The sequence below is a fragment of the Ptychodera flava genome, unplaced genomic scaffold (genome assembly GCF_041260155.1).
Source record: "Ptychodera flava strain L36383 unplaced genomic scaffold, AS_Pfla_20210202 Scaffold_76__1_contigs__length_567409_pilon, whole genome shotgun sequence".
Taxonomy (NCBI): Eukaryota; Metazoa; Hemichordata; class Enteropneusta; family Ptychoderidae; genus Ptychodera; species Ptychodera flava.
Genome location: NW_027248398.1, coordinates 140,326 through 163,120, shown reverse-complemented (window position 1 = coordinate 163,120; position 22,795 = coordinate 140,326). Strand labels below are relative to the sequence as shown.

Here is a 22,795-nt window from a genome sequence, read left to right as displayed (position 1 = left end):
GCTTGCAAGACAACAAATATCAAAATATTATTATCAAAACCAGAATTTCGGGGCTAGAGAGCGAAACATTGCTGAAAAGTAGCCGGCCAAAATACGGAAGTAGCCGGTCAATTTGGCCGGCATCCAGCTAAAAAGAACACGCGGATTCAAACAGAGAGGCTTGTTGCGATGGACAAGTAGCCTTTGGCTTTTGACCAGAAAAATAAGTGAGTGTTCAATGATAATTCAAAGACTGGATCCGTTGACACCAAAGTTTGCTCGTGACTTTCATTACATTGCATTCACCTTTCCGCAATGTGAGTATGAACTGAAATTGAAAGAGTACGTTTTAGTAAAAGTCCTGTTTTGTGGTGCTGAAGTCCTGTTTTGTTGTGCTGATTTTCGCTACCGTACTTTCTCATACAGAAATAGCTTTTCGTATGCAAAATCAGCGTACGTTAATTAACTGCTAGTATTGTTTAAACAGCATTTTATTTGAAAGGGATTCTATAGTACCATCGTTTTTGTAAACTCTTCATGCAATGTTATGAACTAAATGATGACTTCAAAGTAACAGCAAGTGCTGGACTGCACTTTTAACGCTGGTCGGAAATCATGAGTGCCGGACAAGAGCCGTCAGGGCATGGGCCATGCTAAAAGTAGTTCCGGCAGTGCTAATGTTTTGTTTACACTAAAAGATAATCTGTTCGCATATGTTGACATAGCGATTAATCCTCTGATAACCAACTCGGGTTACTCGGGTACGTCCAAGTTAATGGAGCGTTCCTCTCATGGCATGGGCTACGTCTTTGTAATGTTAAAGGAACTAATGACAGTAGGCTGGATATTATTTCGGTCAAATAAGAATATAATATTGTAGATCAAAATCCTTTTTATCAAGCATGTGTCAAATATCTAATCACAGTCGGCCGTCCGGAGACGTTACGTCTGCGGAGACGTTAGACCGTCTATGATTTCATCAACAGGGAACGAAAATATTCGATTTATTGACTAACATAACGAGAATGAACGTTTTATTTTTCTGAAAAGTAAACTCGTCTTTCCCTGACATCTCCGTTCCGTGAGGGAATACTCAGTCCTCAGTCAGTATGAAGGTCTTAGCCGCCTCCGAATTACTCACTCAGGCCATGGAATTAGAAACAGCTCTTACTAATTCCATAGTCAGGCCGACACTTGGTTGTTTGCCAAAGATCTCGTCAGCTTTCCGGTTTATTGCATGGGACACGTCCGTATGCGTTCGCAAGGATCCCGCAACAGTAATTTAGGATACTATATCGGTCAAATTAACACAGCATATTGAAGATGAAAATACTTTTATCGATTGACTCAAAGAGCTAGAACGAGTCAGTGAATCTGTAAATAGACGGACGGGATAGGCACAGGCAAGTCTGTATATAAAAAATGATCCCCTAGCCTGCTCCTCGTAGATGAATTCGAACCTGTCTCTTAATTAATCTGGTGAATCACAAATATATGGTGCATTGTGCAATATTTTTTGTCTAACAAGAGTGACAGAAATTGCATTTTGTCACAATTTAACATTAATAATAATAAGTTCTAAGCAAATTCTTCCTGTGAATATTTGAGCACTGAGGGGGTCGTAAACAGTAAAGCGCCACCTTGATGACTTTGCTGTACCTGTGTTAAAGTTGTACCTGGTCCTGGAGTGGGTTGTCATGCAGTTACGAGCCGTCCAGTTCGACAAGCAACACGTTTTATTCAAGTTATTCTCCGTTCAACCCCAGTTTAACCATGACGAAACTACACAACCAATTTTCGAAACTTTGACGGAAGAGAGCAAACTTTTCAACAACAGCGACATGTCGACAAGTACCTAAATCGCCGCAATCATAGTTATACAACACGAGCTGGACAGCCGTTGTATAATCCAGGTATGTATCGTTGTCCTCTCAATTGTCCCAGTGTTTTCGATACTTTTTCTTGTATACCTCTTTATAGAAATATCTTTATAAGGTACAAGTATCTAACATTTTAATATGTTTTCATTCACCAATAGTCCCGACTGTTGCAAATGTACACAAATTCCTAGCTCTCCGTTCCAAAGCCCTTTTTAAAGGCTGTATGCTAATTTGACCTTTTCATGCCATGCCCTGCATCAGACCCAGGGAAGAGTGTAAATGCCTTGCAGACATATGTACACGCATAAGCCCTAAAATGACAAAGTAACAGGAATGGTTTACGTTCTACCGTTCGTTAAATCCCGACTCGAAAAGGTCAGGGATCGTAAAAACTGAAGTCTTGAGAAGACTAGGCGTTTCTGTCTTTTGTTTTCCTCTCAAAGTGCAGTCATTGTATAAATATGTTGCGAGGATTTTGGATTAATATGACCAGACTCTTAATTCTTACATCTCAAAATTTATGTTCCATGTATTGTGATTTCATGACGGGAAGAGCCCTTTTCAATTTTGGGGGTCATTTTGGTAGCATTCTTAGAGGCATATGCATCTCCATTCACTCAGTTGCCATTCAGCGATGGCCACTACTATAATTAATTACATTGTTATGCAAATAAGCCATTTTGCTATCAGTAATTCCTTGGGAGCAGACTTTTCACAACTGACCAAACCTTTCCGAACTTCTAAAAATTTGGGTTTCCTTTCAGTGACAAGAAAGTCAAACTGATGCTTTAGCGCAGAAAGATTCACACAATTCCTTGAGCCATATTAATGCAGTATTGTTTTATAGCAAATAATAACATCTTTTCAGCAATGTTAAAAGCTGAAAATGAAGAATCAAGAGATAAAAATATCACACAATTTTCATAGATAATTGCGAACACAAATATAAATAACACTGTTATTCAATAACGCAGTGACCCTTATCTCTATTTATTCATTTACTGCCTCTGTGATTAGTTACCCTTTTTACTAATCTGTTTTCAATTTATTTTGTCTTGCAGGCCCAGAAGACGAATCATCGTGTGCTTCTGAATGACGACAACATTACTCTTGACGGGTTTACTCCTGAACTGATGTAAGATGAAAAAGAGGAGGGTGTATTTGTCATCTTGAGGTCTCCTGCTTGAAGAGCAAACCCATTGAATGAACTTTCATGTACATTAGATGCCTGTCTAAAAGAAAAAGTGTATTTTAAAGTTCTACTCATTGCATCTGAAAACAGTGAGGAAATACGCAGCAGAACGCATCTTATCAACGCATTATGATTACCCAGATTTCACTACCATTGTTGACTCAGTTTTTTTACAAACGCTGATTATCTCTTGGCCCTCCACCTGTCCCTCCATAGTTAACATATCTTAAAACAACTTGTTGTGAACTTTGGTATACATGAAATTTTCTCTTAAACCACTTGTTCATTTGCTTTGAAATTTAGTAGGCAGGTTCCTGAAGCCAAAACAACCGAGTAAGATTTTATTAAATTATGGTGAAGTTTGCATGTAATTGTATTTTGGTGGCAATTTTAGCCCTTTTAATGAAACAAATATCTTCTGAGAAACTGCAACTCAACTTATTCCTTTGAAATTTTGCACTCAGGTTGCCACCGGTGATCTGAGTAAGTTGTCTTCTGATATGTGTTCTCCCCATGGATGAGTTGTAATGCATGCCAATATCACGAAGGGGCTCTGTTAGCTGCAACGTAGCTTGTTTTCTTTCCAAACAAAAAGAACATGTGCTATACCCGATAAGAGAATTTCCCAAAGGCCAGTGCAGTAATTTCAATATCTGTGCAACATGCAACTGTTCTGAAATATTGTTTACAGTTTTAGTGTTTCTTTTTACTCCTTTATGTATTTATTTTTAAAACTCTGATTAATTCTAGTTTTGAAATAAAGTTTTAATTTTTCTTTGTAAATATTTGCTGTGTAAAATATTTGTTGAGTGTGCGTGTGATAAGTGACACTACTTCTGGCGAAAATATCATGTCATTATGTTGGTAAAAGATCTATAGATATATAGACAACTTTTTACCCAGTTGAGTCCTCTTACCCTCACATGATTTAGATATCGAATCACAACAGTGATCCTCAACTTTATAATCGGATCCAATGTTTTTATTTGTAGCAGTAACTCAGTTACTGTCCTAAGTTACTGTTGAAATGAAATAATTTGCCTTGTAGATTAGTACACGCCTCTGGGTGGGCTTTCATTGATTTAGTGGCTGAAGTTATTCCGTGAAAATTCAGTATTGTCCACTGCCAGCATTCAAATGTTTGAGACACTCAAACCAACTATGATAATTACAGATGCAAAATATGGTAACATTTGTATATAAATACAGAACTGTATTAACCTGAATTTATGTAAATCCTGAAAAATAAACAGGAAGCGCTGCCAGTACATTGGCTGGAAATACACGTACATACAGGCAAATGTAGCCCTTTATTTACATTGAATATAGGTAAATACAGGAGATGTATTTACTATGTATCAACAGTGCATATACAGGTAAATACAGGCTGTATTTACCTGTATTTACCATAAATACATGGCTGTATTTACCTGTATCTGTCTGAATTTGCAGCAAATACAGCCAAAGTACAGGGTCAATACACTCTGTATTTTAGCCTTTTCACGCAGTGTTCACATGGTTAATTTTTACATTTTCATACCTCTGTGCCGGGTCGTTTAAAATTTCTTGATTAGTCGTTCTCAGTTAAGCATCATTTTTTGGTAATGCAATAACAACGCGTCTTCTGTCCGACTCCGACCTTATATTTAGCAACTGATACAGACTGGTGACATAACCCTTATAAGAAGAAAATTGATATGCCATTATGAGTGAATTCTCTTGTCCGGTCGTTGTATCCGTATTTGCCCTGCGTACTGTACGTTGCCCATCGTTTGGTGTAGAGTAGAAGCTGCAAAACCAAGTCCATGTGTTTTTCACTGTACAGAACATAGAAAATTTAGTCGGAGAAAACAATTAACTAAAAATACCCCCTTTTAGGGTGTTTCTTTAGCTAGACCGAACGAGATTTGGTTTGTTGAGCGAACACCGTCCGATGTCAGATCAGTTTCCTTATAGATATACCAATATAAGGTATTCTGATTCCATTAAGATTCTCTGAATCTGAAACTGAAATTGAAACTACCTTTATTTATTTATATATTAATCTTTAATCTTATACAATAGGCCTCCAGCCCAAATGTATACAAAAGTTATCAAAAATAGGTACATTTCGGAAGACACTGTTGTTACATATATAAATAAGATGAGTACATCTATTCGATTGAAGTATTTACAGTCACATTGTTGGACATAGAATCTGGAAAAAGTCACAGATTGTACAGATTGTATGCTATCTCGCTTTTTCATTGCAAAAAATATAAACTTTGATAAATTATGGATAACAGTGATATTCTGCATTTGAAACAGCAGAGTAAACTTATCAATAGATGGATGAGTGTAAATGTTACGTGGTAAATATTTGGCTCTGAGCTCTTTATATAATGGACAAATAAGGCAAAAGTGATATTCATCTTCAATACTGTTTGTATCACAGAAACAACAAACTCTATCTGAACGACTTATTTTTAAATATCTGTCAGATTCAATTCGTAAAGAATGTGCAGAAAGTCTAAAACGACATAAAGCACTGCGAAACTTGTGTACCTGGTCAACTGACAAATATGACTCATAAGAAAATGAAATTTTGATAATACGATCAGTGTCAAGCTTACTAAATATAGGTATACTGGCATGCCAATCTTGGATATAAATATCTTTACAGCGTTGTTTAAAAAGAAGGATAAAGCGATTGAGCCATGCTTCGCCCATTCCAACTGAAAAAAGTAACTTTTTGACACCAAGTGCCCAACACTCTTTACTCTTCTCTGCTTCATTATATTGAAAGATGTAACAATGATATGCCAGACGATTTTGTGGCATAGACAGCAATCTAAACCAATATTTGATGACTCTGGTTAATCTGAAAACACGCACTGGAAAACGCCCAAGTTCAGCTTTAATTGCGAGACTTGGTGTATTTTGATAGACTTTCAACACGTAACGACAAAATTTGTTGTGGACAATTTCAATTTGTTCCCCTTGATGAAGCCCCCATATTTCACTTCCATACATCATAACTGGTAAAATTTTCCCATCAAATATCTTAAAAGCCAGTTTAACATCAAGAGAACCAAATTTAGCAAGAGCTTTTTGGACATTAAAAAGAGCTTTGGTTGCTTGCATTGCCAACTGTTGTTGAGCTCGATTCCACAGGCCAGAGCTAGAAAGCATAACACCAAGGTAGCTATAAGCTTGAACCACCTCCAATTTCTGGCCGTTCAAAAACCATTTTCACTATTCTTTAACCTTCCTGCTTTCCTAAAAACAATGATTTTGGATTTTGAAATATTAACCTTAAGTTTCCATTTATCAGAATACAAGCTAAGGTTGTTCAATAGTCTCTGAAGCCCTATTTGAGTCGTACTGAATAAAGTAAGGTCATCGGCAAACAGAAGAAAAAAATAGTTAACAGTTGCTATATGCACTCCTGCAAAATCATGGTCCAGAGCATTACCTATATCATTGATAAATAAAGTAAATAAAAGTGGGGACAGAATGCTACCTTGTTGAACACCAAGTTCACATCTGAAGAAATTAGAGATACCTGACGGAGATCGAATACAGGCTGTCACATTAGAATACATGGAATGTAAGACTGAAAACACTCTACCTTTCACACCAGCTTTAAATAGCTTGTAGAATAACATATAATGGTTTACACGATCAAAGGCTTTTTCAAAGTCGATAAAAGCACAGTAAAGTCTGCCACTTAGTGCAAGATATCTAGTTACAATAGTGTGGAGAATAAAAATGTTATCTACAGTGGAATATTTTTGACGAAAACCAGCTTGTTCTTCAATAAGTGGAAAATTAGTATCAGACCAGGACCGTAATCGTTGATATATAATATTACTGAAAACCTTATTAATTGTAGAAAGTAACGTTATTCCTCTATAATTATTGACATTTTCTTTTGAACCTTTTTTATGTAATGGGACAATTAGTCCCTGTGCCCACTGCTTTGGAAAACAACCTGTTGCAAGAATTTTATTAAAAAGGTGGAGAATAATGTTTTTAAGTTGGAAAGGTGCATTTTTCAAAATTTCAGGGGCAATCCCATCAATACCTGGTGCCTTATTCTCTTTCAAACGAGAAATGGAATGTTCAAGTTCCTCCAATGTAATGTCTACATCAATACTATCTGTCTCGATAAGATCTTCATCAAAATCTCTATCGGTAAACACATTGTCTACAAATTGTTTTACATGCTCATAAAATTCATCATCTGTATCAGACGATGACAAAACAGACTCAGTAAATAAACCAGAGAAATACTCATACCACTCATCAACTTTTATGTTTTGAGATGGCAAACTATTTTTATAGCTGATCAGTTTCCAGAATTGCCTGGAATTTGGCTGTCTACTTAAGATAGCCAATTTTTGTTTTTCACATTCACACCAATCATTCTTCTTTTTTGTTAATAAACTCTGATAATTTTTCTTTAAATTAATGTATTCATCAAGGGCATCTTTGGAACGACAATTTCTAAAATGGTTTAAAGCTTGACGAACAACTCTTTTCATATTAGCACACTCATGATCATACCAGGTGTTACCCTGCACTCTTGAATGACCATCTGCACTGCATTTCATAGTGTCAACAGATAATTGAATCGAATCAATAAGGACAGCAGCTGCCTCATCAATATCAGCATTTGCAAGTAAAGACAATACATTACAAGTAACACCTGTTCCAAGATCCCCGTCCCAAAAATTACTGAAATTTTCTTTACATGACTCTTTCCATGAAAATCTGATAATGGAAACCTGCTCAGTTTCACCCTCCTCAGAGACACTTTGTGAAAATACTGGTAACTTAATGTTAAACAGAATGGGAAAGTGGTCAGACTCTGGACGATCACACACAGTAAAATCACAAAACATCTCAAAATCTTCATATTTTGCAAGTAAATAGTCAATAACACTTCCAACTTGTTCCTTGAATACCCTTTTCCTTGGTCATTATGTAACCTGCCATTGACAATTCTCAGTCCTGTATGTTTACAGAAGTCAAGTAAAAGGTGACCATATGAATTCACTGTATGATCCATGGACGATCTATTTGGAATGTTGTTATCTGATACATAATCACCACTGAGGGGAAGAAATTCTGCTCTATCACATTGAATGTAGTCAAGATCAGTAGCAGTTCTTGCGTTGAAATCGCCACAGATAATGAATTTACAATCTGGGAAAGTGTAACAAATTCTCGTTCGAGGTAAAAAAAATTGTGATCATTTGCATAGGAACTAGAACCTTGGGGTGAAAAATACACAACTCCAATACAAATTTTGAGTTCATTTACGGTACACATTACCCATATAATATCTTTGGTAAACTCACTTTCCATAATTTGGATATTATTACTATATTTGTTTCGATAATAAACACTAATACCTCCAGAAAGTCTGCCAAAATGTTTCTTTTTGCTTCGACTAACATGAAAACTTTCATAACCTTTTAGTGAATATTTATCATCGACTGACATCCATGTTTCTGTCAAGAAAACAAGATCATATTGCTGTAAATACATTAAAAGGTTGTTATTACTCCATTTGTTTTTCATACCATTAATGTTCCAAAGGATACACGACAAATTATCATCTGATGAATATACCGGTACTGTCTCTTCGGTGACATTGTTCTGTAATACTGTGTACTGGTCAGAGCTTGTCTTACCGGGTTTAGATTGAGTTCTTTGTGTTGTTGAGTTACGATTGTAAGGACCTTGGCCATGCCCCTATCTGTTCCCGATTTTCTTCAACTGCGGAGGTTCTTTGGTCTGGTCAAACACGAACACGTCGTCTTCAATTATGAGTTTGTCGTACCGTAATGACGCTCTCTTGTTGTCCTGCCTCGCTGCTTGGAGAAACACACCCAACTTTCTTCGCTTCTCGCGCACGAGCGGGGGAAGATCTTCAGTCACCTTAAACGGACTTTCTCTGGGCAGGTTTCTGCTCTCCCGGAGAATTCTTTCTCTCTCTTTATATTTATTAAACTTGACAACGATCGGCTGTGGATTATTACGGGCTTTGGTCAATCTGTGCGCTCTTTCTATCTCGATAGTCTCACCTACTACTGTGTCTAGTTCCCGTGAAACGAAGTCGCGCACTTTCTTTTCAGACTCTTCCCAGGATTCGTTGTTACTTTGTTCAATTCCGTGAAAAATCAAGTTATTCCTGCGCAACTGACCGTTGGTGTAGTCTTGTTGTGATTCCATTTTGTCCATTTTCTTCTTAAGTTCCATGTTTTCTGCCTCCAATTCCGTTATTCGCCGATTGGCTTCAACAAGTTCTTTTTCAACTCCTTTAAGTCCTTGTTTCAACTCATCTGCCCTCTTTTCTGCCTTTTCTTCAAGTTCGGAGAATCTTTCTTCAATTGAATGATGAAGGGACGAAATTTTGCTGTCAATGAAGGTCTTCAGCTGATGAACAATGGCGTCACTCTCTGTACAGATGGGTTGAGTGCGCACTGGCGAACCTTCCGGGCTATTACTGGCAAATGTACTGTCCGTTAATTTACTCTGTATGGTTCTTGGAGCTGCACCTTGTTCTTGCTTTTCTCTGTTAGATGGACCGGGATTGCTCTCAATATCCCCACATGTCAGCAAGATGAGAAACAACAGCACGCGAACAAAGGCGCTTACGGGTACCTTGTCCATTCCAATATGGCGACCACCATGCGGCCTTCCTTGCAATGGTTGAGTGAAACAACCAATTCGTTGACGCCATACCATTAATGCGACGCCCATAGTCATCCAAACGTGGCCCAGGAAGGATACTGAAGCCAATAAAAACCTTCAGAACCGAACTTCAACTGAATATTGGTGAAAAAAGTACAGTTCTTTGGAGACAGATATAACACCCGGTGCGTACACAACTACGTACAACAGCGCCCTCCTCATATATTTATTTATTTATTTATTTATTTATTCATTCTGACATCCAACAGGCATAGCCCAATAACTGGATGCAAACAGAGAAAAATTAAAACATGAAAAAGACAAATTACAACATGCAGAAACTAATTTAAAAAAAGGCACTAAACAAGTAACAACAGAGACTGACAAACATCAAAAACTCTCGGTAGTAAAATGACTATCAGCAAGAGATAATAAAACAGATGACACTTGTGTTTTAAAAGCACTAAGACTGGTAAACAAATCAATATCAAAACGATAGACACTATTTAAAAGTGACATTGCCCGAGACGAAAAACAATATTTAGACAGGTTAACGCGGTGATTTGGAATCCGGAAAAGGTCAGAAGACCTGAGACGCCTTGGGGGCACAAAGAAAGTGAAGGACAATCGGTAATGAAATTGACTCACTTGTGAATAAAACAAAGATCTAAAACTTGACGACGAATAAAAAGAGGCGAAAGTTTAAAATAAGAACATAATGTAAAATAATTATCAACATTGTACTCCACACCCTCCTTAAAACAAAGAAATTTAATAAATTTCTTCTGAACTCGTTCAATTTTGTCAATGTACGACTTCTGGTGTGGAGACCACACTACTGAACAATACTCAAGGATACTCCTAACAAGTGCAATGTAAATACTTTTGATGGCAGTGGTATTAGTGAAGTCGCAGCAAGTCCGTTTAATAAAACCGACCAATTGATGTGCTCTTTTGATTGTGCAATTGATGTGATGTACAAAGCTTAGATTTTTGGAGAAATAAACACCAAGATCCTTGATGACATCAACACGTGTGATTGATTGCTTATAAAGCTTATAATTGGAATGAACTGGAATACGCTTGTTGGAGAATGAAATAACAAAACATTTTTTAAGATTTAGTTTAACTTTCCATGCTTTGCACCAATTACCAACAAGATGTCCGACCCTAAGGTTTTCAATGGCGGCGAGCCTGTGTTCATGTCGTGCAGCGATCGCAAAGTTGGTCTCACAAAAGCAGGTATTCAAGGTGCATTTGTAATTTCTATTCACCGAAAGACGCATTCTGCACTTTTTGCACAGAATTCTGTAAAATAATTAGTTTTCAGTGATTCAAAATAGGTTTACTGAACAACCTTTTGTTACATAGAGTAAGGTTGTGAGCTTGGACAGCCTTCGTTGTTGGACTGGGTTAGGGCGTCTTGTGCCTCACTTTCTATGATTTGTAGCCTTAGTATTTGGCAGTAATGGTGCCTAAGCATATGCCAACGCAGCACGTTTCAGAATATTTCCCGATCAAAGCCTTGTGTTTTGATTTGTTTTCATTCAGCTAAAGCTTGTTTTCATGTTTGAATGAGAAAACACTTGAAATATGATAAGAAATTCTATTCTTTCACAACTGAATTCAGAGATGATTTTATTATTTTGTTACCTGCTATATTTGTGGGAACAACTCGCCGAGTATTTAGTGTTTTTGAGTAGAAGAAGACTAGCGTCCATTCAAAGCAACTGACCATGGAGGCAGAAAAGATTACATTTCTGAATGTGACTGATAATGATAAACCATATTTGTAAACAGATAATAAAGGATTTGTGTAACTTCTTTGTTGGTCATAAATGGGTTGTACTAGGATATTTTGTAAACTTTGATTAAATACCTTCCGACTTTGCTCCCAAGCCTAGTTTGCTTAGATTATTCCTTATAAACTTCAGACATGTTTATCACGAAATACTTCACATCAGTTCTCAGTTGCCCTAATGGTAAAAGATAGTACTGCTTAAATGTAGGGGCATCGATCACGTGAATCGAGTTTGTTCTAATCTCTCAGAGAATAAAGGAGATGTCATAGCCTAATGTTTTCAATTGAAGGTTTAATTTAGTAAGTAAATTGTCTAATAAATAAATAAATAAATAAATAAATAAATAAATAAATAAATAAATAAATAAATCTTTGTAACAATGGCAATGAATTAATTCAATAGGGGTAGAATTTAGGTAGAATTTACAATTTTCTAGGCACAGAATGGACCTTTTTAAAACTATTCCCTTTCCTCCCATGGCAATTTACAATTGGCAGAATAAATTTCGTTGAAAAAGTGCCTAGCTTTTGCTGACTTTTCAAATCAAAACATGTTATACACATTCTGCTTTATTTTGATATGTTATCTGTCCAATTCCCTCCAACAGTCACAGTGTCAAATGAGACTTTCTAATAAATTCAGTTGACTAATTTCTTCATTGCAAGTCAATAATGATTAGCAAGTTATATATACACCTAAATATTATTGTTGAATTGACATAGTGGATCTTTCAAGGCTTTACTTTTATATAACTGAGTTTTTCACTGTCTACAATGATCTGCTACTTGTAACTGTGCCAGGTTGGTTGCTAATTATGCTTTCTCATTTTATCAACAAAGACCTACTGTAGTTTGCTTCTAAGGCTAACACTTTTGAAAAACAAATTAGGTGAATTGAAACCTGTTAGAACTTTGTCGGGGTCACATAATAATCTTTACGGCCCTGATACGGCTTTTACGGTCCAAGGTAAAGGCCGAAGGGCCCGAGCGTGCGAGGGCCCGTAAGCCGTACGACCAAGGGCCGCAAAAACCGTATCAGGGCCGTAAAGGTTTTATCATCTATCTTATGGAATGATAAATATGTAATTTACATAATATTCAACATTGTTTAGACGATAAAAATGCGTGCGATATCAAAAATTCATCGCCATTTGTGTCAATTTTTCAGAAAAGCGATGGCTGCTCCCGGCGCGGACTGACATACAAATGACGTCATTTGTTTACCTGCAGAATTCTAGAACGCGCAAAGCAACATCGTACTATACGTGACCAACAGAGATCCAGGCTGAAATCGAGGTGTAAGAAGGACAAAAGCGTGATGTCAGTTTCTTGTAATTTATACTGAACAGGCACGCACTTAGTATACACAGGATTTCACTAGAATTTAGAAATAAACGCCGATGTCATCTGCACGGCTCCACTGTCACCACACGCAACTACGATCTGAGCGAGCAGACGTTTTCTAATCTCGCGCTGGCTTTGTGTAGAAATAGAACGTCTGCGGATAGCAACGCGCGTAGTAACCAGAATCGAGATAGTTCAGAAATGCGCGCGATTGCCCATATTTGGGCGTGATACGTAAAAAAATGCACGGTTTTGATGGCGTTTTCTCCCATAGCTTTACACAGGCACGTGAATGTAGGTATATGATAAAATATTATTTATGTCATTTAAATCCTAACAAGCAGTGAAATATCACGAACTGTATCGCATGTAATGTAAAAGGAAAGTAAAAATATTTACATACATGAATGTCAAATATAAACTTAAATGCCAGTATTTACCAAATTATTTTCTTTAAAGGCCACTGCGAAAATGACAGTGTGGAGTAGATCAATTATACATTTTGAGACTTTGGAGCAGTATAGCATGGAAATGTGGCTTATGATGATGTTCAGTGAATTCAAACTAATGCCTTACGTGAAACCACAGCAGGATTTCATTTTACCTGTTTTCTATTGTATAATGTAATGGACACAATTAATGGGCATGCTTGCTGAAAAATGATCGCAATCATACCAATCCATAATCCAATAACACTATGTCAGAATTTGTAAGACAATAGTTGTAAACATTGACACAAAACAGCACAGAACAGACAGTAAATAGACGGTACACAAACAAAGTCAAATTCATGAAAGAAAGATACATGGACCTCTGGCCAAAAAACCAAGAAGTGATGTCAGGTGTGTAGTATTTTAGTCCGGGGTCAATTGTCATTTCATATGTCTTGAGTTAAGGTTTTTGCCAACCTAGCTCATCGATTTACTTAATGGCCAAGTTTATCACAAATTTGTTGGCATATTTTCTTACAACAATTACTCTGAAGGTCATTTCAAAGTCATCAAAATCAACAAAAATCGGTTATTCTTAGTCACGAAAAGATTTTATGCCCAGTTTCCAACAAAGTTTTATTTTGAAAACATGCATTTTGATATGGATTATTCCTTTTAATCTTTAACGTTGAGGTTTTATTGAAAAAAACCAGTTATTGCATTAAAATGTATAGAAATACTTTACCAAAGGTCAATTAAAAGTCATTATTAATTTCTTTCTAATTTTTGTAGAAAGGCCTTTCATATCTTCAATATCACAATTATTATCTTGTATACAATTTCAGATTCATAAATCTTATACAACAGGCTCGGGAAGTAAGATGTCTAACATTTCCTGTCAAAGGTCAATGACTTATAATGCCATCATCTCTAATCTGACTAAAGTTTAGCTATAAAAAGTAATACGATCGTACGGCAACTAAGATTTTCATACCTAACTTGTTATTCATTATCAAAATCAGCAACAAAAATTTCACTTATAGGACTGAATAGTTCTGACAATTATATTCTTCAGCCTTACAGTGACACATTCTTTTCATTTGCTTACATTGTAAAATTTGTCAAACTGTAGTAGGACCAAACAAGCCTGCCTCTATCCATGCCTCATCAATGCCACATCCTCAATCATTTTTATCCTGTCCTAAGAGCAGTCATTACAGTTTGCAGTCTCCTTTGCGAAGAACCCACTTATCTTTGCAGTCATCACTTGTCATTTCAAGCTTTTTATTTCCATACACAATTGCATGTCAAGCGTTATTGTAGTTTTGCGATGTGGTCCAAGGATGAACGTGTTTATATTTTCAGCTTGTTTAAATGCGGTTAGCAGACACAACCAATCCGTAGGTTATACAGAGAGCAATATGAGGGAAAGACATTTGTAACAAAACAAGCAATTGTATGCTGCCAATGAAGAAATATTCTGCCCCCTTGTGCCATCGTCATTATCATCATCACCATTTCCACAACTACCACCACCACAACAACCACCACCATCATCATCATCAACAACAACAACAACAATAACATTATTATTACATGCCTCGCATATCGAACGTCGCGCGCTCCATAGGATTCAATGGTAACTCGCCGATGACGTCGTGGGCCGCATAGTCATCACTGGACTGAAAGTGAACTGGAACTATATTCAACTTGACAACTTTTGGATATGAAAGTCTTGAAATTTCATGTTTGCACAGAAAAATCCGGTTTTTGGGAAATTTCGCATAAAAATAATCGATCAACCGCATAAAAGTAGCTTAAATATATCAATGCGCCATTCGATGATGAAAATCGTTATGTTTCTAGCAGTTTTTCGTCTAAAATGAAAATAAAGCATTTGACTATAACTTGCCAATAAAAGTAAATATTTTTAGTGCAAACTGAGTAAGAAAGGCATGTAATAAAAACATTATAGCCCAAACAAGGGACTATGTACCCTCGGGGCAGGAGACCATCTGCCCGCCTTACGTCGTGCAAATGGTCATCTGCCCTCGGGCACATAGTTCCATGTTTGGGCTATAATATATATTATTTTGTTAATATTATTATCAGATACACGTTTACGGACCATTGACTTTGAAACAAGTCATTGTAGCATAGATCTAGCATCAGTTAGTATGACTTTATTCTCATTACAGCAAAAATTTCTGAAAGTTTGACTGATTTGTATACTTTTCCTTTCCTGATACGGGATGAAGCTTGGTTCAAGTAATGGGTAGTTCTTTTGCCATCCAGAGTATCCTCATTAAAGTCAATGTTATCAATTGAAAAAAAGAGAAACTTTCCATTTTGTAAACCTGTTAGAATATATGTTCCATCTAGTGAACTTGCTTCAACAGATTCCGCTAGTTGTAATCAACATATAAACCCAAAACATGCATGATTTCAACCAGACCCCTGTTTCGTGTAGTCTGGTAGATATAGAGACCAACCGCCAACTGCAATGGCAAATCACTGACTCTTTGCCTGAAGACATCCTTATTGGCCCTTGATTTGTAAGATACCTGTCGCTCAGATTTGAAAGACTGCACAATGACGCCAGAAACATTATACATTGTTATTAGTTTATTTCAGGATAAAAAAACATCATCCCATATTAATTAAAACCAAAACAACACGGACAAAAAGATTATATAAGACCGGACAGAGAATACACACATCACAAAAAAAAGATAATGCTCAATGGAAAAAAGACTATAAAATATAAAGTAGATCTCTGTACATTTAAAAGTAGGCGAGTAAAAATACGCATCTGAGTTAAGTACTGCTAAAATAAGACCACTGCTACTTGTTTTCAAGCGTTCAAAAAAGTTATACATGAACTTTCGCCTGAGCTCCCAAAAGGATGGAAGACTGTTAAGAACGAACATGTGACTTGCACTACAATCTCGTGAGTAACCCATAAGAATACGGAAGGAGTTGTTGTACGCAACTCTAAGATTGTTCAAATACTTTTTAGTTAAACAACTACATAACAAGGAACAGTACATATTCGCCACAGTAAGTTCTGAACAAAGTTGCTTCGACATCAATAGAGCACTGTGAAAATTTCCGCAATAGAGTGTTTGCTTGACCATAAAAAACTATTTTTCTGACGTCTGATAGCACTATCGTCACATAAGGAATCAGAGAAAATGTAGCCCAAATATAGATGTTCGTGAACGATACTTAGAGATCTCTCACCCAAACGAATAGGGGGTAGAAGATCCGTCACTAATTGAACACTTACGCGGCATAAAATAAATACATTTCGAATTTTTAGGATGGTACACAATGTCGGGGTCAACACCATAACTCTCGCAAATTGACACGAGTGAAGGCAGACCTGCAATTGACGGACAAAGAAGTGCCAAATCGTCAGCATACATGAGGTGGTTGATTATTTTACCACCAATACTACAACCTTTAAAGCACGACTTTAAACGAACACTTAAATCGTCCATATACACGTTAAAAACAGGGGGGATAAAATGCCACCTTGACGAACACCATTGTAAACAGAAAAAGTGAGGATCAAGCCCCACCCCTTTGAACAAGCGTTGCGTACGGTACCAAACCAGTAATATGCGAACAACATACTTGGGGAAACCCCGATCGAGAAGTTTCCGAAAAAGTGTCCAATGATTGACTCGATCGAACGCTTTTGTTGCATCTAAAAAGCAAACATAGACGGGGCTGTTATAGTTATGGTAATAATTAATCAATTCTTTAAGCAGATAAATACACAAGTCAGTTGAGTGACGGTGTTTGAAACCGAATTGATGGTCTTTTGTCGTAAGATATGCCTTAAATCGTTCAAGTATGACGGAATCAAGAATTTTCGATGATACAGTAGCTAGAGCGATAGGTCGATAATTATCTTTGCTAGTCAGATCGCCGGTTTTGTCTTTAACTAATGGCACAATGATAGTTTTCATAAAATTGTCAGGCAAAAAACCATGCGACAACATACTCGAAAGAGCGAGAGCTAGCATAACATGAAGTTTCTGGCTGGCATATTTGTAATGTTCACAGGAGAGGTCATCAGCATCGGCAGCTTTACCACTCGGAAGACTATCAATAGATCTTGACACATCCGCACTGCTAATGGTAAAGTCACTAGATGAAAAGTCACACGCGTTAATCCAAGATCGAACCAATTCGTCGTGAGAATTACTTTTCACGGAAGACAGCAGAGACGCATAATGATCGTTCCACATGTTGGCAATATTTTCCTAAAACAGCAAGCCACCGACGGTAGATGAAAGGGGAGGGTTATTGTTGACAGTACGAACTTTCTTTCAAAAGCTATTGGAATCATTGTTGCTCAAGGACGATGCTAGGCTGTTTGCCCTGGCCACATTCTCGATTCGCCTACAAATTCGAAGCGCATGTTTAAATCGTGCGCGAGCATTGCTCATAATATTATAAACTGGACCATGCTTTAGTTTTCCGTATTCGAGTGTTCATGGACGTCCGTTACACAATCATTCCATCCGCAAACCAAGGGCACAGACCTTCCTTTCCTACTTTAAAGTAAACTCTTGATACATCTGACAAGGCCTTAGTGATGTCACAATAAAAACTGTTGATGCATTCTTTGTGGTGGCTCGAGTTACACTAAAGGTCACGGCACAACACTGCATTCCTTTGGATACTAACTCGATAAAGGAAAGTATCAGACACAGAGTTCAATTTATATATGTCATTTTCCATGACTTGGTCCCATTGTATGCGACTATCCGATGACTTGCTAGCTGTGACTGACCCTGATGCTAAACCGTCCAAAGAAGGGAGATTATCTTCAGCAATATTCAGAGACAAAGGAAAATGGTCCGAAGCAAGATAGTCTAACAAAAATTCAATTGTCTGTATACTGGCATGAGCTGAGGTGGTTGACACATAGTGGTTTAGCCATGACGTCGAATTGTGAACATCACTTATGAATGTAAATTGGTTGTTGAGAAAAACGCAGTCTGAGAGGACACACTGATTTTCTGAGCAAAAAGAAATTAACTCCCTGCCGAACGGTTTTTCAGGATCTGCGTTCCAATCTCCAATTACAAATACGCTATTACACTCGCTGGACTGAATAATATCGTCAATTTTGGATAGGTAGTTCACATACAAATGGAAATTGTCCGCACAATCAGTGGGCATATAAACACATAGTATAAGACAGTTTTTATCGTTTTAACGAAGAGACAATAATCCTGTCGTCGTCATACAAACACACTTTTGGATGAGCGATTTGTGCCAGAGATTTTTTCCACATCAGATCTACACTGCCATAAGGCCTGCCAAATCTTATTCCAATATCATCATTCAGAGCGGTCGTACCGGAAGCATAGAACTGCTCATTAATGTTTGACAAGAGAGGAAGTTCCCTCTTAGACAGCCAATGTTCTTGTAAGACAATAATATCATGGTCATCACAAAGGCTTTGGACAGCTGTGATGGCTGATTTAATGCCACGGCAATTGAAGGAAGCAATGCAAAGTGTCATTTAGATGTTGATTGATAGAATTTTCTCACAAGAGCTCGATGGGCCAAACAGTGGCGTCTAGTAGTTTAGTATACTGGTCGTGGGGTGCTTCGACAAGAAACGAAGAATATGTGTCAAATTTAGTTTTAAGCTTTTCACATTTTGCTTCCATACCAGTTTTGTTTCTGATGTAGTTCTGCACAGCTTGATTATCTCTCGTAGGGAGTACGTCTGCTAACAAAGATGCATGCAGGGGGACGTGTATTAACAACCTTCAAGCAATCACCAGTGCTCGAGTCGGTACCTATCAAAGGCTTTGATTGTTTCGATCTGCGCTGTCTTCCAGTTACCACAATGCATCATCATTACTAGAGAATGAGGAGAGTGGTTGCCCTTTAGTAGCAGCAGCAGCAGCAGCATAAGATGGAAAATCTTGTGTAGGTTGTTTCTGTTCGTGATGATTCTGTCTTGTTGCACATTGACCAACGTTAACAGGTCCATTGATTTCTCTGGAGTTGCTGTATTATTAGGTGTGTCAATAACAGAGCGGTCGCCCTGCATGGGTATGTTGCGAACATCAGATGGAGTTGAGTTGCTTGATTGCTTACATAACATCTTTAGGTCCTGCACCTCTGAACGTAGGGTGTTAATTTCATTTACAAGGTCCCCTTTGTTGTCAAGTGACATAATGTCTTTCATAGCAATCATATCTTGACGCAAAGTACGAATTTCCCGTAACATTGTGGAGATGTCCACATGAGTCATGTCTATGGGTGGTAGTTTGGACAATTCTTTGGAGAAAAAGCATGGAATATTGTCAGGGTCTGTCTCATGGATCATATTTATAATGTCCTGTACATTATTTGCTTTCATGTGCTGACCGTGTCGCTTTCTATACCTTCCTGTTTTTCTTTCGTCAACGAAGTCAAATAATGTTCTCTTGGCTTTCTCAATTTCGTCATCGTTATAGTTCTCCACACAAAGTTGATAATGATTTCGTTGGATAAAACCGCAAGCTTGTCAATAATAAAGCAAAGGAGTTCATTAGTGACAACTCCATGACATTGATTCACACGTGATGAAACAGTGGGTGTTGTACCTGATGTATCACTTCCTGCTGTCTGTTCTTATCCAAATCTTTTTCTCTCACACGGCGGACAGAGGTCTAAGTCGACTTGACATACTCTAACTTAGTGCGAAACCTCTTTGTAGTCGTTGTAGCACGGCATACCTTATTAGTTATGCAACCACGCACCTGAGCACCTCTCAAGACCACTCGTTGTTGGTACTGCCACGTCCGAAGAGCTTTGGAAAAGCGCCAAAAGCCGACATAGCGACACTTCTATCGTGCCCAAGCTGGTTATGTTCAGTCTCCAGTCCTTTAAATAGGTGGTCACCTCAAAAGTAATCACAGTTTCAACTTTGAAACCTCAGAAAACGCACAAAATTACGGAGCTCAGGATTGAGTGTACGCACTCATTAGCATTCATTAGCATCAACTCAATGTGCTTGTTTACTGATGCATCAGGACAATCATCATTCATTGAAGTTGATGGGCCAACTAAAAACCACCGAAGGAAAGTGGTGAGAGCTGTAGGTTTATGACCATCTGTAGCTTGAGTCTGTAAAGAACCTTTGAACTGCCATGGTGTGCTTCTTGAAGATGATTTTGCTTTTCTCAAAATTTTTGCTGCCTTGAACAGTACTCTAATTTTCCTCGGTACTTTCTTCAGCAACTCCACAGTATTGCTTCTTCTTTAGTAGCATTTAACAAAACCAACTCTGGTTCATTGCGTTTTGCAGATTTTACAAATTCCGTATTTTTTATGTGACCAGTAATATATTTTTAACTTCCTATTTCAAATTGATGGGTTCACAAATCCATGTACCTTACGTATTGCCAAATATGAGTCATGTAGTTCACCCAGGTTTAAAACTGAACCTTAAGCTAAAGATTTTTCCAACAAGGAAAAAATTGATATCTGAAGCAAGTATTGTGGTGTTGTCATTACCGACATTTGCAGATCCAGTCTCACACAATGGGTGTAAATCTGTATTTGTGTTAAAATTTCGCAGGACATTTTCTATGATTTTGGTCAAATATCTTCTGTGATATTTAATTTCAATGGCTCTAGCATCCTTTGGATCTATTGCACCACTGAGTCTGACTTTTAGCACGTCTTATTTTCCTTGGTTTACTGCTCTTTGTAGTTTTTCCCAAGCATTGAAAGAAGAAAGTTCGTTGAGAGGACCCAAAAAAAACTATATTGTTGACAGGAAAAAAAAACACATATGCTTTTGTCGTATGTACTACCCAACTTTAGTTTCAGATGAACCAGCACTTTCCATGGTAGATGAGGGTGAAGTTGGTGTAGAGTGTCCTCCACGAGCTTTACCTAATACTAAGAGCTATAATCCTGCTCTAATGTTTTTTTCATAGTGCAATTTTGGTAGCTGGAGTAGACCTTTGTGGCAAGTATTTGCATAGCATTCCCTATATGCCAGCTTGCACCATAATCTCGATGGAAAGACATAATCACCAAATTCACCTCTCTGATGAACAAACTCCAGCACTGTGTTATATGCAGTGGGATTTGACACAAGCTCACCACTTGCTTCCTTACATATCAGGCATAACTTAAAGTCTGTTTCAGAACGTCCTCTTTTCGGAGGAATGATATGTTTTTTCAATACTCAAAGTTTTGACGAAGTTATTTGCATGCAATGTCAGTTATGTGAAATATTCATATGTGAAACGCAACCACTAAATGTTGACTATTCCGTGACGTTAAAAGAACGAGTAAATAGTCTTCGGATAACGGTTTCTGAGAAACTACTAACACCATCTTTGACTTCTCTTGTCATCTTTAACCGTAAATGTAACATATAGACAAAACCTATGTCTCAAAAAGGGCAAACCTATTGTTAATGTATCACATTTTGTATTATGCATCAATATTTCAACAATGGGTGTCTAAGTTAGTACAGCATTATGTGTACTGGAGTTGATTTTCAAAAGGCACGGGTAATAGCCTATATTTCTCAGCACAGAGGCTTAGTTTTGATAAATGACTCCTACATGCAGCCTTTGTTTAGCAACAAGTGTCGACAAAAGTGAAATTCTGCGCAGGGTTCTGGCTTTTATATTTTACAATCTACCAGAGCTGGTAATATTGCTGATGGCTTTCTACAAAAACGGTTCACTCCGTTACAAATATGTAGTGTTAGGGTATAATTCTACATATTTTGGTAAAAATGTTCTAACGCTAAAGTGTTTTATACCGAGAAAGACATGATCAGTATGCTGGATTGCCTCATTGACAACATATTTGTAGAATTTGGAGGACGCACTTTCCAACAGTGTATAGGAATTCCTATGGGCACTCAATGGTGCTCCCTTACTTGCCGACTTATTTCTGTTCTCATACGAGGCAGAATGTATCAGGAACCTAATCAAACAGAAAAGGGTCTCTGTAGCTATAACTTGCAACCTAACATATAGATGCATAGACAATGTTATTTCAATGAATAACACTGAATTCAGTAAATATCTCGCTATGATTTATCCTCCAGAATTGGAGATTAAAGAAACTACAGAAACGGCCTCTTCTGCTTCATATCTTGACATTTTACTTAAATTTGACTCTAATGGCTATATGACAAGAGAGATGATTTCAACTTTAGTATAATCAATTTTCCACACCTCATAAGTAATATTCCACTCTCACCAGCTTATGGGGTATACATTTCCCAGCTTATTGGATGGTAATTTGTAGAGAGACATGGCCATCTCTCTTTACAAACTGTTAAATCAAGGTTACACCAGAGCAAGACTTGTCTCTACATTCAAACGCTTTTTGGCAGGTATCGCAAGCTGGTAGATAAATACAATATCTCTCTTCGACAAATGATTGTTGATGGCATCGGTGACAGTGGGCCTTAGTTAATGACCACACCTAT

General features: G+C 37.4%; 1 protein-coding gene across 1 annotated transcript; it reads right to left on the bottom strand.

The window, feature by feature from the left end:
* Nucleotides 1–8,793: 8,793 nt before the first annotated feature.
* On the bottom strand, nucleotides 8,794–9,714 carry LOC139128887 (myosin-J heavy chain-like). The gene has a single exon (XM_070694584.1). The coding sequence runs from the start codon at nucleotides 9,712–9,714 to the stop codon at nucleotides 8,794–8,796; it is 921 nt and encodes a 306-aa protein (XP_070550685.1).
* Nucleotides 9,715–22,795: the final 13,081 nt, after the last annotated feature.